This window comes from Pristiophorus japonicus, chromosome 11 (assembly GCF_044704955.1).
Source record: "Pristiophorus japonicus isolate sPriJap1 chromosome 11, sPriJap1.hap1, whole genome shotgun sequence".
NCBI classification, from domain to species: Eukaryota; Metazoa; Chordata; class Chondrichthyes; family Pristiophoridae; genus Pristiophorus; species Pristiophorus japonicus.
The window spans coordinates 64,828,285-64,843,996 of record NC_091987.1 but is presented as its reverse complement, the minus strand read 5'-3'; the positions used below and the strand labels follow the sequence as shown (position 1 = coordinate 64,843,996).

Below are 15,712 nucleotides of genomic sequence, written 5' to 3'. Positions count from 1 at the left end.
GGCGCATCTCAGTGTGGTGCGCCGACTTTTGAGACAGAAACGGTGGGGGCGGGCCCGCCTGAAGTACTCCGTGGGAGCCCGGCGGCAGTGGCGGCGGGGCCCGTTCAGCCCCTTCCCTCTCTTCAGCCTCCTTCCCTCTCTCCCGCCCCTCCCCCTTTCAGCCTCCCTTCCTCCCCCCCATCTCGCTCGCTCGCCCGCTCCCTCCCCCCCCATCTCGCTCGCTCGCCCGCTCCCTCCCCCCCATCTCGCTCGCTCGCCCGCTCCCTCCCCCCCATCTCGCTCGCTCGCCCGCTCCCTCCCCCCCATCTCGCTCGCTCGCCCGCTCCCTCCCCCCCCATCTCGCTCGCTCGCCCGCTCCCTCCCCCCCCATCTCGCTCGCTCGCCCGCTCCCTCCCCCCCATCTCGCTCGCTCGCCCGCTCCCTCCCCCCATCTCGCTCGCTCGCCCGCTCCCTCCTCCCCCCCCATCTCGCTCGCTCGCCCGCTCCCTCCCCCCCCATCTCGCTCGCTCGCCCGCTCCCTCCCCCCCCATCTCGCTCGCTCGCCCGCTCCTCCCCCCCCATCTCGCTCGCCGCCCGCTCCCTCCCCCCCATCTCGCTCGCTCGCCCGCTCCCTCCCCCCCATCTCGCTCGCTCGCCCGCTCCCTCCCCCCCCATCTCGCTCGCTCGCCCGCTCCCTCCCCCCCCATCTCGCTTCGCTCGCCCGCTCCCTCCCCCCCCATCTCCGCTCGCTCGCCCGCCCTCCCCCCCCATCCTCGCTCGCCCGCTCCCTCCCCCCCCATCTCGCTCGCTCGCCCGCTCCCTCCCCCCCATCTCGCTCGCTCGCCCGCTCCCTCCCCCCCATCTCGCTCGCTCGCCCGCTCTCCCCCCCCATCTCGCTCGCTCGCCCGCTCCCTCCCCCCCCATCTCGCTCGCTCGCCCGCTCCCTCCCCCCCCATCTCGCTCGCTCCCCGCCCTCCCCCCCCATCTCGCTCGCTCGCCGCTCCCTCCCCCCCCATCCTCGCTCGCTCGCCCGCTCCCTCCCCCCCATCTCGCTCGCTCGCCCGCTCCCTCCCCCCCCCATCTCGCTCGCTCGCCCGCTCCCTCCCCCCCCATCTCGCTCGCTCGCCCGCTCCCTCCCCCCCCCATCTCGCTCGCTCGCCCGCTCCCTCTCCCCCCATCTCGCTCGCCTCGCCCGCTCCCTCCCCCCCCCATCTCGCTCGCTCGCCCGCTCCCTCCCCCCCCATCTCGCTCGCTCGCCCGCTCCCTCCCCCCCATCTCGCTCGCCCGCCCCCCCCCCATCTCGCTCGCCGCCCGCTCCCTCCCCCCCATCCGCTCGCCCGCTCCCTCCCTCCTCCCTCCCCCCCCATCTCGCTCGCCCGCTCCCTCCCTCCCCCCCATCTCGCTCGCCCGCTCCTCCCTCCCCCCCATCTCGCTCGCCCCCTCCCTCCCTCCCCCCCATCTCGCTCGCCCGCTCCCTCCCTCCCCCCCATCTCGCTCGCCCGCTCCCTCCCTCCCCTCCTCTCGCTCGCCGCTCCCTCCCTCCCCTCCCATCTCGCTCGCCGCTCCCTCCCTCCCCTCCCCATCTCGCTCGCCCGCTCCTCCCTCCCCCCCCATCTCGCTCGCCCGCTCCCTCCCTCCCCTCCCATCTCGCTCGCCCGCTCCCTCCTCCCTCCCATCTCGCTCGCCCGCTCCCTCCCTCCCCTCCCATCTCGCGCCCGCTCCTCCCTCCCCTCCCATCTCGCTCGCCCGCTCCCTCCCTCCCCTCCCATCTCGCTCGCCCGCTCCCTCCCTCCCCTCCCATCTCGCTCGCCCGCTCCCTCCCTCCCCTCCCATCTCGCTCGCCCGCTCCCTCCCTCCCCTCCCATCTCGCTCGCCCGCTCCCTCCCTCTCGTTGTCAGGAACTGAGAGAGAGACACTGACTGAGAGAGAGACACTGACAGAGGCAGAGAGGCAGGGACACTAGGGCGAAGGGGGGCGATTCCAGCACACTGTTGGAGGGCTCCCGGTGCTGCAGTCGGTGAGTAGAAACGTAATTTTTTTTAAATTAATTTTTTTGGATTGATTTATTGGTTGATTTATTGATTTATTTATCATTTTTTATTGATGATGGTTCTTTATTTGTAAAAGTGAATTGTTTAATGTTTGTAAACCCCCCTTCCCCCCCCCCCCCCCCCCACCCCGTCTGTTCCCTACGCCTGATTTCTAAGTTTTGGCAAGGTTTTTCTGAGCGTACAAAAAATCTACACTTACTCCATTCTGAGTTAGTTTGGAGTAAGTTTTCGCTGCCTAAACTTGCAAAACAGGCGTAAGTGGCTGGACACGCCCCCTTTTGAAAAAAAATTTGTTCTAAAATGGAACTATTCTAACTCACTAGAACTGGAGCAAACTAAATGCCGAGAATTGCAATTTCTAAGATGCTTCATTCTAAACTAGTTGCTCCAAAAAAATAGGAGCAACTCAGGCTGAAACTTGATCCCAAAGGATGGGACCTTCCTGGAAGCACTTTATTTTAGTATCTCATTTTAAAATCTTTTTCCTTTGACTCACAATCAAGTCCCTCTATTTGCCGTTCTAAGTGAGAACTGCTTATATATCTACTATTGCCTTTGGCAAGAGCGCTCTTATGGTAATTATTTCAAGTTTCTATTCTGCAGTTTAATACTGCCAGTTGGTCTTTGGCATTGTAAGGATTAATCCCCAAGGACTGCAGCAGGTTAAAACATTCGGTTAGATACTTGAGCATGCTGCTCTGATTAAGGGTGCAATATAAATTTAGAAAAACAACATTGTATTCTAAATATTTCTAAATTGCTCTCTGCTTCTTCACTTGTCTGATTCTTTCTGCTTTTACTTCTTTTTCTCTCTGATTTCACTTCATTATTTGTCTGCTTTCATTTTTGAGTGTCCCCCTCTGCCTTCATGACTGCCTCTCCCTGCCCCCTGACCTCACTCTTTTTTTTAACTTTATTCTCTTTTCTCTTGTTAGTCTTCTGTTTTTAACTTCATCTTTTTGTTCCTGTGACTATGGGCTGTGAGAGGTAGCAGCATTGGGACTCGGGTGAGTGGCTGAGTTAGAGGAAGCAGCCAGTGGTGACTTGGGTGGCAAATAGAAGCAGCAGCAGCTGGTCTTGTTGTTGGCCAGATTGGCGGTGTTCACTGTATCTGGGGTGTGATGGGAAGGAATGTCAGTGATATTGCCATATTCTGGATGTGGGGCCCATGTATCGTGCTTGCCAGTTGACTGTAGGGGCATCGACACAAGGTCAGCTTCAATATGAATGCTAATGACATGCAGCTGTACCTATCTACCGCATTCCTAGAACCCACAACTACCTCTGTGTTGTTAGATTGCCCGCCTGACATTTTCATGCTTGAATCTAAATATCGGGAATGCCAAAGTAATTGTTTTTTCTGGCAACAGCTCCTGCCACTGACTTCATTCACGCACCCTGGCTGCTTTCTCAAGCTGAATTAGATTGTGGCGGCTGGTGAGCAACGGCCACCGCACGTTAAAAAAATCCACGCACAGGCATCTTCCACCCTTCAGGATGTAGTTCAGGACCTGGAATATTAGGTCCTTCATTGAAACACCTGTGAACTCATCCTTTTTTCGCGTGGAAGCAAGTCATCCTCGTTTCAAGGGACTGCCTATGATGATGATGATGAGATTGTGTGAAAACTCAGCTTCCTGTTCAAACCAGAGCTGAGTTTCATTATCAAAACTGCTTTCTTCCACCTTCACAACATAGACCACTTCCAACTCTACTTCATTCCTTTTTCCCCCTGCCCCCTCCCCCTGCCAGGCCATAACCCCCATCCATGCTTTGGTCACCTCTAGGCTTGATTTCTCCAATGCCCTACCTACTAATCTTCCAACCCCACTAACCTTCCAACGCTGCACTCTCCATGGTATGCTCCCTCCTCCTCCATGTTCTGCAGGCTGGTTGTAACAGTTTGGCTAGTGTGCCTACACAAATTACCAACATTATAAGTTGGGTGGGGTGGCTTGACCCATCCACCTCCACGGAAGTGTGTGGGGGACCTGACCCATCCACCTCCATGGCACGAACCTGGTATTGCAGTACTTCCAGGAACGGTGCAGTGGCTCTAGGCCTTTTGGCTAAGAGCATTGGCGCAGAGTGATCCTTGAATGGGCCCAAGGTGACCTCTGGCGTTTGTGATTTGACAAAGAATTGGAACAATTGGCTACGAATTTCAAAAAAAAAAATTACCAACATTATAACTGCAATTCCACTGTAGCTGGAACAGCATATTACTGGGACCATGAAGATTGGTAACAGTCAGGAAGATCCAGTTTTTTTTTTAAAGCTCTCCCTCACTATAGGTACTAGTCTATTTGGAAAAATAAACCTGTTGTGTTAAGTTTATGATTGTCACTGGTTCCGTTTGTCCCGGATATTGACAACAGCATGTACAAGAAACAGTTTAAAAGTAGCTTTAATTTACCTATTGTATTTTTCTTAAACAAATGCAATTACAAATGTAATTATCATGCCACAAGAAAGAAGAAAGAACTTTCATTTCTAGAGCATCTTACATGACTTCAAGATGTCCAAAAGTGTTTCACAGCCAATAAAATATGTTTGAAGTGTAGTCACTGTTGTAATGTAGGGAAATGTAGCATCCAATGTGCACAAAGCAAGATACCACAAACAGCAATGAGATAAATGACCAGATGATCTATCTTTGTGATGTCAGTTAAGGAATAATTATTAGCCAGGGCACCAGGACAACATCCCTGTTCTTCGAATAGTGCCGTGGGATCTTTTAGATCCATCCCGAGAGGACAGAGGCAGACTCGGTTTAAAGTCTCATCTGAGAGTTGAAAAAGTTTAAGTACTTTGGGCTAAAAATGTAGTTTTTGGTGATAGCAATATTTTTTCGTCAAAAATACTGCTGTGACTCCGCGACCGCTACGAGGTCTAAAATTCAGGCTTCGGTTCGCCCAGCGGTAAAAATCGGCGTTGCATGAGGATTCATGGAGCAAACCACAAATTTTCTGCAACTTTTCTCCGAGGCCGATACTGCTGCGAGAGAGGCCCTGGGAGTGGGAAAAACACCAAAAAAAAATTGCAAAAAATCTAAAATCACACAACATTCACAAGACACTTAATTATTGAATCGCTGCAAAAGAATTCAAAAATAAAAATTTTAACTTGCCTTTTTTGCAGGTCTTCATACCTACCGCTGTTCCAAGGGCTGCAACGCAGGTTTTTCCCAGGCGTCTTTTTCCATCCTAACTACGGGTGTGCTGTGAGCCAAATTTTTGCTGAAAGCGCTATTTTGAGTCTTGCACGCCGGCCGTCCTCTCCCCAGCGGTACTTAAAAACTGCCGGCGCAAGACTTCTCCGAATTTTCCGGTTCGCCGTTTTTTGCCAAAAACAGTGAAATATTGCCCAAATAAACGGGCGCAAGGTCGGCGAATTTCTAGCCCTTTGTATCCTAAAATACTTTGTGGCTGCTCCTGATGATTCAGTCATTTTTTTTGTACTTAAAAAATTAATTATCCAATAATTTGAATTGAGCAATATAACAGTGGGAATTTAATGCCTTGAAATTATATGATCATTAATTTTTTTAAGTAAATGACTGAACTATAAGGAGCAGATGTACATGAATGGGAGCGAAAACACTTATTGTATCAACACTTTGCAAGATCACAATATACTTAGATTTTTTAATTTGAATATTTTAATCCTCGTTAAACTTGGGGTCAGTCTTATTACTCCTTTGTGCATTCTTCTAATTTCTCGATCCATTTTTAATGTAAGTCTTTTTATTGTGATGTGATCCAAACTAAATAGTTGCCCAGTACATTGTAAGGCCTTAGTGTAAGTTCTGGGAATTTAAGTTCTGGCTTTATAACCTAATATTCTGTTACCTTTTTAAAATTGCTTCACATTGTCCAGACATTGAAAGTGATGCAATTTTACCGCAGCTGTGGTTCAGGTCGACTCTTTCAGGAAATTTTGCTCTCCTTTTTGTTTTCCCAAGTCTGTCATAATGGAAGGTGGTGACTACACCTGAGGGGCAAAAACACGGCGGTGACAGCAACTGAGGGGTGGAAGTTGGGGACGGTGCGTATTCACTGCCGCGATGACATCACTTAAAGGGGCAAGCCTTCGCGCTTTTTAAACTTTGGACCACCAGGAAGGGTTTCGGCTGAGCCAGTGGCCTGGCACTCGAGGGGGTACCAGGCTGCTTGGTGGTCCGGTAGAACCCGGGGGCATAATTGCCGGGCCGACTTGGTAGTCGGCCGAGAAAAAAAAACATGGCGCCAGCGGCAGTGCGCCCTCCCCTTTCAGGCAAGCCGCACCACCGCTGCAAAAGGCCACAGCCTCACTGGACCACCGGGTGAAAGCTTGTTTTGGCACCACACGGCGGGCCAAAGATTTTCGGAGGGGAATGTCACTGTCGGCAGTGCGCACGATGGTGACATGCTTAACACCGGTCGGCAGCAACAAAGCAGTAAGGGGGGGACGGGGCAACCTTGGGAAAACTCGGGAGGGCACTTGGGCTATCAGCTGCCATTCCACCAAGAGTTGGCGGCCATTCCACTCCGCAGCGTGGCTGCCGATTTGCGGTAGTAACAGACCTTAAGGGCAGTTTTGGGCCCTAGGAGTTTCAACTTTCTTGTACCAATATAGACATTCTGTAGAATATTACTGGCAGTATCAGGGCAACAAATTGAATTTTTCCCTATTTTTGAACAATGATATAAATATAGCTCCTAATGTCCTCCTTCCTCGCTCCCTGGGATTCATAGGAGGGGAGGCTTCACGACCTTGCTGTTGGCCCGTGCTGCTCCACTGCTGGTCCACTCTGCACCACTCCTGGGCCTTGACCTTGCCGCTCCTCCACGCCTCCGCTCCCCCGGCCTCCGCTCCCCCGGCCTCCGCTCCCCCGGCCTCCGCTCCCCCGCCGCTCCCGGCCTCCGCTCCCCCGCCGCTCCCGGCCTCCGCTCCCCCGCCGCTCCCGGCCTCCGCTCCCCCGCCGCTCCCTGAGCTTCGTTCCCTCCTGCTCCCGACCTCCTGCTCCTGGGTCCTGACACCTCCGCTGGGCTCGACCTCACTCCAAGATATGCCACCAATAAGCCACCTGGATTCTGATGATGTCGATTTTTGTTGCCCTCTTTGATTTTGTCGTCCACTTGGGGCGGCTCGTGCTTCTCCCTGCAGCGGCTAACTCCTTTTATCATCGATGTTGCCGCTCTCTGTTCCCACCCAGGTCGGGTCGGGTCAGCACCGCCAGACAGTAGGAGTATGTTTGTGTGCATGTACATACATGGCCCCTGCAGCGAAGCCTGGTCTCCAGTCGTCTTGGATTCCCTTGCCACTGGACCAAGACCTTGCTCTGTCAAGCCCGTGTGGTAGCTGGTGTGCAACAGCCACCCCACGTTAAAAGATTTCACACACAGGCATCTTCCACCCTTTAAAATGAAGTTCGGGACCTGGAACGTCAGGATCCTCATGGATAACCCCAACAGCAGCAAACCGGAATGCCATACTGTTATCGTTGCCCGAGAACACGGACATTTCGGCGTAGACATTGCCGCCCTAAGTGAGACCTGGCGGGCAGGGAAAGGCCAGCTCAAGGAACAAAGGTGGCGGATACACCTTCTTCTGGAAAGATAAACCAGAAGAAGAACACTGCCTCCATGGGGTAGGCTTCGCCATAAAAAATGAGCTAGTTGGCCGTCTCAGAGACTCCCCTTGCGGGATAAACAAAAGCCTCATGACCCTTCGGCTCACCCTAGCCCAGAACCAGTGCGCTACAGTCATCAGTGCCTACACCCCAACACTGGAAGCTACAGGCGAGACCAAAGAGGAATTCTACTCCAGCCTTGAACAATCCCTGTGCCAAGTCCCAACGAGCGACAAGCTGAACTTCCTTGGCAACTTTAACGGCAGAGTTGGAAAGGACACAGACCTCTGGGGAGGTGTGATCGACAGAGGGGGGGTAGCAAAACTAACTCCAAGGTACCTCCTCCCGACGAAATGCTTAGAACATGTCCTTGTCCTAACCATGTACAAGGCTTCATGGCAACACCCTCGCTCCAAGCACTGGCATCTGCTAGACTACGTCATCGTCCAAGCGAGGGACCGCAAGGATGTCTACATCTCCCGCGCCATGACAGGAGCTGACGATCCTGGATGAACCACTGCCTAATCCACTCTATCATCTCCATCAATGTAGCCCAAAACAGTGGCGGCAACAGAAACAATGCCGCAGGAAAATCAATGCTGGAGCTCTCAAAGACCCTGCTAAGAAAGCCCTATTCAACTAGCGCCTTACTACCAACCTGACGACTCCCAGTGATGCAGAGTGTCCATAGCGCCTGGTCTGCCCTCAAGGCCTCCATAATTAACACCTGCGAAGAGACGCATGGTCACTCGACCAGGAAACACCAAGATTGGTTCGACAAGAACAACCAGGAGATCCAGGAGCTAATAAACCGCAAGCGCAAGGCATTCCTGAACTGGAAACAGCAACACAACTCAAGAACAAGAAAGCAGCTCTACAGACGTCTGAAAGTCGAGGTCCAACAAAAAACTCACGACCTAAAGAACAGAGAAAGCGCAGGAGATCCAGCAACCAGCCGATAACCACGACGTGCGTGGATTCTTTAGCGCAGTCAAGACCACCTACGGCCCAAGGTCCTACCCCACTGCGGGCCAAGAACGGAGGGCAACTCATCAAGGACAGAGAGGCAGTCGGAGCCGGCTGGAAGGAGCACTTCGACGATCTCCTCAACTGAGACTCTTTCTTTGACGTGAGTGTCCTTGACGCCATCCCGCAGCATGCTACCCGCCACCACCTCCGCACAACCCCAGCCTGGCATGAGTTTGAAAAGGCCATCCGACAACTGAAGAGCAACAAGGCCTCAGGAGCAGATGGAATCCCCGCCAAAGCACTAAAACATGACAGAGAAGCACTATTGGTGCGAATACATGAACTTATTTCTCTTATTTGGTAGAAGGAGAGCGTGCCAGGAGATCTCAGACGCCGTAATCGTGACCATCTTCAAGAAAGGGGACAAGTCCAATTGCGGTAATTACAGAGGAGTTTCCCTGCTACCTGCCACAGGGAAAGTCATCGCAAGAATCCTCCTCAACCGTCTTCTTCCTGTAGCTGAAGAGCTCCTCCCAGAGTCACATTGCAGATTCCGCCCACTAAGGGCACAATGGACATGATTTTCACCGCATGTCACATCCAAGAGAAATGCAGGGAACAACACCAACCGATGTACATGGCCGCCTTTGACCTCACAAAGACCTTCGATGCTGTCAACTGTGAGGGATTATGGAGCGTTCTCCTCAAGTTTGACTGTCCTCAAAAGTTTGTCACCATCCTCCCCCTGTTTCATGATGACATGCAAACCGTGATCCTGACCAACGGATCCAACACAGATCCAATTCACGTACGGACCAGGGTCAAGCAAGGCTGTGTCATCACACCAATGCTCTTCTTGATCTTCCTTGCTGTAATGCTCCACCTCACTTTCAGTAAGCTCCCCGCTGGAGTGGAGCTAATCTACAGAACAAACGGGAAACTGTTCAACCTCCGTCGCCTCCAGTCCAGATCCACGGTCGTCCCATCCTCTCATTGAATTACATTACGCAGACGATGCTTGCGTCTGCGCACACTCAGTGGCTGAACTCCAAACTATTGTCAACACCTTCACTGAAACGTACGAGAGCAATAGGTCTTACACTAAACATCCATAAAATAAAGGTCCTCTACCAACCTGCCCTCGCCACACAGTACCGCCCCCCCAATTATCAAAATCCACTACGAAGCCTTGGACAATATGGACCATTTTCCATGTGTTGTGCGCCTACCGTCAACAAGGGCAGACCTCGATGACGAAGTCCAACTCCGCCTTCAGTGTGCCAGTGCAGCCTTCGGTCGGCTGAGGAAGACCAGGACCTCAAACCCGGCACCTAGCTCATGGTCTACAGAGCAGTAGTGATACCCGCCCTCCTATATGCTTCAGAGACATGGACTATGTACAACAGGCACCTCAAAGCACTGGAGAAGTACCACCAATGCTGCCTCCGCAAGATCCTGCAAATCCATTGGCAGGAAACGCGCACCAATATCAGTGTCCTCGCTCAGGCCAACATCCCCAGTATTGAAGCATTGACCACGCTCGATCAGCTCCAATGGACAGGCCACATCGTCCGCATGCCCGATACGAGACTCCCAAAACAAACGCTCTACTCGGAGCTCTGACATGGCAAGCGAACCCAAGGTGGGCAGAGGAAATGCTTCAAGGACACCCTCAAAGCCTCCTTGAAAAAGTGCAACATCCCCACCGACACCTGGGAATCCCTGGCCCAAGACTGCTCAAAGTGGAGGAGGAGCATCCGGAAAGGCGCCGAACATCTCGTGTCTCTTCACCGGGAACAAGTGGAGGCCAAGCGCAAACAGTGGAAGGAGTGCACGACAACCCAAGCACCCCACTCACCCTTCCCTTCAACCACTATCTGCCCCACCTGTGACCGAGACTGTAGGTCCCGCATCGGACTCATCAGTCATAAGAACATAAGAATTAGGAACAGGAGTAGGCCATCTAGCCCCTCGAGCCTGCTCCGCCATTCTGGACTCAGCTCCACTTACCCGCCCGCTCCCCGTAACCATTAATTCCCTTATTGGTTAAAAATCTATCTATCTGTGATTTGAATATATTCAATGAGCTAGCCTCAACTGCTTCCTTGGGCAGAGAATTCCACAGATTCACAACCCTCTGGGAGAAGAAATTCCTTCTCAACTCGGTTTTAAATTGACTCCCCCATATTTTGAGGCTGTGCCCCCTAGTTCTAGTCTCCCCGACCAGTGGAAACGACCTCTCTGCCTCTATCTTGTCTATCCCTTTCATTATCTTAAATGTTTCTATAAGATCACCCCTCATCCTTCTGAACTCCAACGAGTAAAGACCCATTCTACTCAATCTATCATCATAAGTTAACCCCCTCATCTCCGGAATCAGCCGAGTGAATCGTCTCTGTATCCCCTCCAAAGCTAGTATATCCTTCCTTAAGTAAGGTGACCAAACCTGCACGCAGTACTCCAGGTGCGGCCTCACTATACAGTTGCGGCAGGACCTCCCTCTTTTGTACTCCATCCCTCTCGCAATGAAGGCCAACATTCCATTCGCTTTCCTGATTATACCTGCTGCACCTGCAAACTAACTTTTTGGGATTCATGCACAAGGACCCCCAGCTCCCTCTGCACCGCAGAATGTTGTAATTTCTCCCCATTCAAATAATATTCCCTTTTACTGTTTTTTTTTTCCCAAGGTGGATGACCTCACACTTTCCGACATTGTATTCCATCTGCCAAACCTTAGCCCATTCGCTTATCTATCTAAATCTCTTTGCAGCCTTTCTGTGTCCTCAACACAACCCGCTTTCCCACTAATCTTTGTGTCATCTGCAAATTTTGTTACACCACACTCTGTCCCCTCTTCCAGGTCATCTATGTATATTGTAAACAGTTGTGGTCCCAGCACCGATCCCTGTGGTACACCACTAACCACCGATTTCCAACCCAAAAAGGACCCATTTATCCCGACTCTCTGCTTTCTGTTAGCCAGCCAATTCTCAATCCATGCTAATACATTTCCTCTGACTCCACGTACCTTTATCTTCTGCAGTAACCTTTTATGTGGCACCTTATCGAATGCCTTTTGGAAATCTAAATACACCACATCCATCGGTACACCTCTATCCACCATGCTCGTTATATCCTCAAAGAATTCCAGTAAATTAGTTAAACATGATTTCCCCTTCATGAATCCATGTGCGTCTGCTTGATCGCACTATTCCTATCTAGATGTCCCGCTATTTCTTCCTTAATGATAGTTTCAAGCATTTTCCCCACTACAGATGTTAAACTAACTGGCCTATAGTTACCTGCCTTTTGTCTGCCCCCTTTTTTTAAACAGAGGCGTTACATTAGTTGCTTTCCAATCTGCTGGTACCTCCCCAGAGTCCAGAGAATTGTGGTAGATTATAACGAATGCATCTGCTATAATTTCCGCCATCTCTTTTAATACCCTGGGATGCATTTCATCAGGACCAGGGGACTTGTCTACCTTGAGTCCCATTAGCCTGTCCAGCACTACCCCCCTAGTGATAGTGATTGTCTCAAGATCCTCCCTTCCCACATTCCTGTGACCAGCAATTTTTGGCATGGTTTTTGTGTCTTCCACTGTGAAGACCGAAGCAAAATAATTGTTTAAAGTCTCAGCCATTTCCACATTTCCCATTATTAAATCCTCCTTCTCATCTTCTAAGGGACCAACATTTAGTCACTCTTTTCCGTTTTATATATCTGTAAAAGCTTTTACTATCTTTTTATGTTTTGCGCAAGTTTACTTTCGTAATCTATCTTTCCTTTCTTTATTGCTTTCTTAGTCACCTAAGATCTTATTTTTAGTGTGGAAGCAAGTCATCCTCGAGTCCGAGGGACTGCCTAAGAAGGGAAGAAATATATCTGCCTTGTGAATGGTCAAAAGATTTGTACGTCATTGAATTCTTCTCCCCCCATTATCACTTTTTGTGATGTCCTCAATATGTTTTGTACATAGAAATGTTCTGCATTGTTCAAACAAGATAGTATTAAGGTGCTGCATTAGCATAAAATTAAAAACAATTCTGTTAAAATGTATTTTTATATAGTACCTTTAATATTTACTGTAAAATGCCAAGGCTATCTTGATGATTCAATAATTGTTTTTTTAAGAGCAGTATCCTCGGATGGGTAAGCAGGTAACAAATTACGTCTTGGAAACAATTTGCATTAACACTCTTTCTGAAGAGTTTAAGTAAAGCATATTGCACAGTTATAAAGATGCTTTTGGCCAATCGTTTTCCAAAGCGACTGCCATCTAAAGGTGAACGAGCAGTTAAAAAGCTGCTTAGGCAAGTAAATGAAGCTGCAAGAGATTGCAGCATGATGATACTTGGAGGTTTCAGTGTCCCAGAAATAATTTAGATGAAAGAGATGGATAATTTTCACTGAGGTAATTAGGCTGAATAAAAAAGTAAAATCAATCAAATTAAACCATTGTTTCAAAAGATTCATCTTTTTCTGAGTTTATTTAGTGAAGATTGGAATTCATAAGAAGGTAACCAAAAGAAGTAATACATGGAAATTGGACTGCAAACTGCAGCAAGGAGTGAATCAAAGGCCTTTAGATATGAAGTAGATAGAATGTTAAAGGTGAAATAGGCCCATTAAGGGATACAATTGGTAGAAATATTAGGATGGATCATGAGATATGTGATGTATTAATTTTTCACTCTGCACTAATGAAGACTCTGGACAAATTCCAGTTTTGATGCAGGAATTTATGGCCAACTTGGAGGACAGTAAACATATGTTATAAAGAAACTCAAAGCATTAAATATCTGCAAGGCATTGGATCTGACTAAGTACATTCTGGAATTCTAAAGAAAATAAGAGTAGGCTCTCTCTAATGAGATTCTACAATGTTTTGTTCATACTACACTACAATATAAGGAATTCAGAAGGCAATGTCTATTGTAAATGGACATGATAGAACATAGGAACAGGAGTAGGCCATTTAGTCTCTTGAGCCTATTCCGCTATTCAATGAGATTAGGACAGATCTGTGAACTAACTCCATATACCTGCCTTTTCCCCATATCCCTTAGAAATATATCAATCTCACTGCTGTTTGCAGAAGAGTGTTCCAAACGTCTACCACCCTTTGTGTGTAAATGTATTCCTGAATGGGCATCTATACTATCTTAAAATACTTTAAAAAAAATCTTATTCATCTTTGTCAATTACTGGAAAAGTTACATTGTGTCTATTGCCTTTTGTGAGTTTTTACCTAATTGATCAGAGTCATTCCTGATTGCAAGTGCACATTTTCCTTTGTTGATAATCTACAGTAGTGGATTCAAATAGCCACTTAGTGTTTTTCTGCAGTGTACTCATTGTTGTAATGACGTAAAGCTTGAACACTTCCAGAAACAGGAGATGAAAGCCAAGATACTATGAATTTATGACTCTTTTTGTTATTCAAAATAATCTATTTTGCACTGCTGACTTTTATGTAGCCAATAAAGTCACAACATGCAGATGCTGTAAATAGAAAGAAAGACTTGCATTTATATAGTGCCTTTCATGACCACAGGACATCTCAAAGGACTTTACATTCAATAAAGTGCTTTTGGAGTGTAGTCACTGTTGTAATATGGGAAACGCATCAGCCAATTTGCGCACAGGAAGCTCCCAAAAACAGCAGTGTGATAATGACCAGATAATCTGTTTTTGTTGTGTTGATTGAGGGATAAATATTGGCCAGGACATAGGGGATATAGTGAATGTTTATTATTTAAAAAACATTTGTATTTCATCACTTTGATTCTGGATCATGTTGACTCTGATAATTAGTATTGCGAATGCTTGCAGGATCATGAGCAATAACAAAGAAAACAAGACTTGTGTGCATTGAGTGTCTTTAGTAGAAATATACACCCTTTGATAACTGCAAAATACTGATTAAGTGTTAGTTCATCTGTGAGGCCTTCGGGGAAATGGGGGCATAGGTATGAGTTGAGTGGCAGTTCAAAAAGCTTATTTTGATTAGTTTGACAAATGTACATTTTGATCTGATTGAATCTTGTAGCTTGACATTAACCCACATTTATCACATAAATTTGAAATTCTTAGTCTACTCCAGTTAGTGCACATTTTGTTTAACCATCTATATATTTTATAATTCTCTTCTCTCATCTTCCACCACTCCTGAAAAAAATCATCCAATCTTGATCAGTAGGGCGCAATCATTCAGCTCACAGAAATCCCCATTAACTTTATCAGTGGCACTTTGTTGACGCATCAGAAGTTGTTTTGCAAGGGATGCTTCCATCTGTGTTTTTTCTGCTCCAGCCAGTAATGGCTAACTCTTTTATCTCCATGGATATATGTAGTGTAGATGTCAATTAGACTGGAATTCCAACTCTGTTCTGGAGAAGCTGATTGTTCGATGTGTTAAGCTGATTGTTTGATGTGTTAATGTTGGTTTTAGTAGATTGCCATTCAGGGACTTAGTTTCCTAATATCTTAACAATGATCACATATAATGCATGCTGAAAGGCAATGTTGTCATCAACACTGTCAAATATAGTTTTTATTTAATTTTGAATGGTAAAATAATCAAAGGATTATAAAAACAGTAATTGCTATTGTCATGTTCAACACCACTCATGGTTTCGTCAGCAGCTCTACCCTAATGTCTTATTGCACTATTATTGATATTCATAATTTTCTCTCTATGCTCTATATTTTTATATGTACTCCATGTTTAATCTTTTATTTTAATAATTGTTTCAATTCAGGAAGAAGAGAATTCATCCAAAGACTAAAACTTGAAGCTAAATTGAATGTGCATGATGGTTGTGTGAGTATACACTTTTCTTTTCAAAAATATTTTAGTAATGAACAAAGGTGTTCTCCAACATTTTTTGCCCTGTACTGGAATCCAAAGATGTTCAGTAAATCAAAATTTCAATTTTTGAAAAGTGAATAGCTTTCCATTTTAATCAAGCTAAAAATATTTGCTGCAGTTCTTATTTGTTCTGTCTTCATTATTGCATAGGTCAGTATCTGGCAATCTACATTACTTTATCACTCTTTTTAATCTTTTTCTCCCCAATCAGAGTGCTAGACA

The 15,712-nt window shown here is 48.0% G+C and overlaps 1 protein-coding gene across 6 annotated transcripts in view; it reads left to right on the top strand.

Moving 5' to 3' along the window:
• Nucleotides 1-15,712, top strand: part of dcaf6 (ddb1 and cul4 associated factor 6) — a 214,382-nt gene that overhangs the window by 17,167 nt on the left and 181,503 nt on the right. For all 6 annotated transcript variants that reach the window (XM_070893462.1, XM_070893463.1, XM_070893460.1 and 3 more), the window contains exon 2: nucleotides 15,381-15,442. In XM_070893462.1, the coding sequence (XP_070749563.1) occupies nucleotides 15,381-15,442 (62 nt within the window). The remainder of the gene's footprint in view (nucleotides 1-15,380; nucleotides 15,443-15,712) is intronic.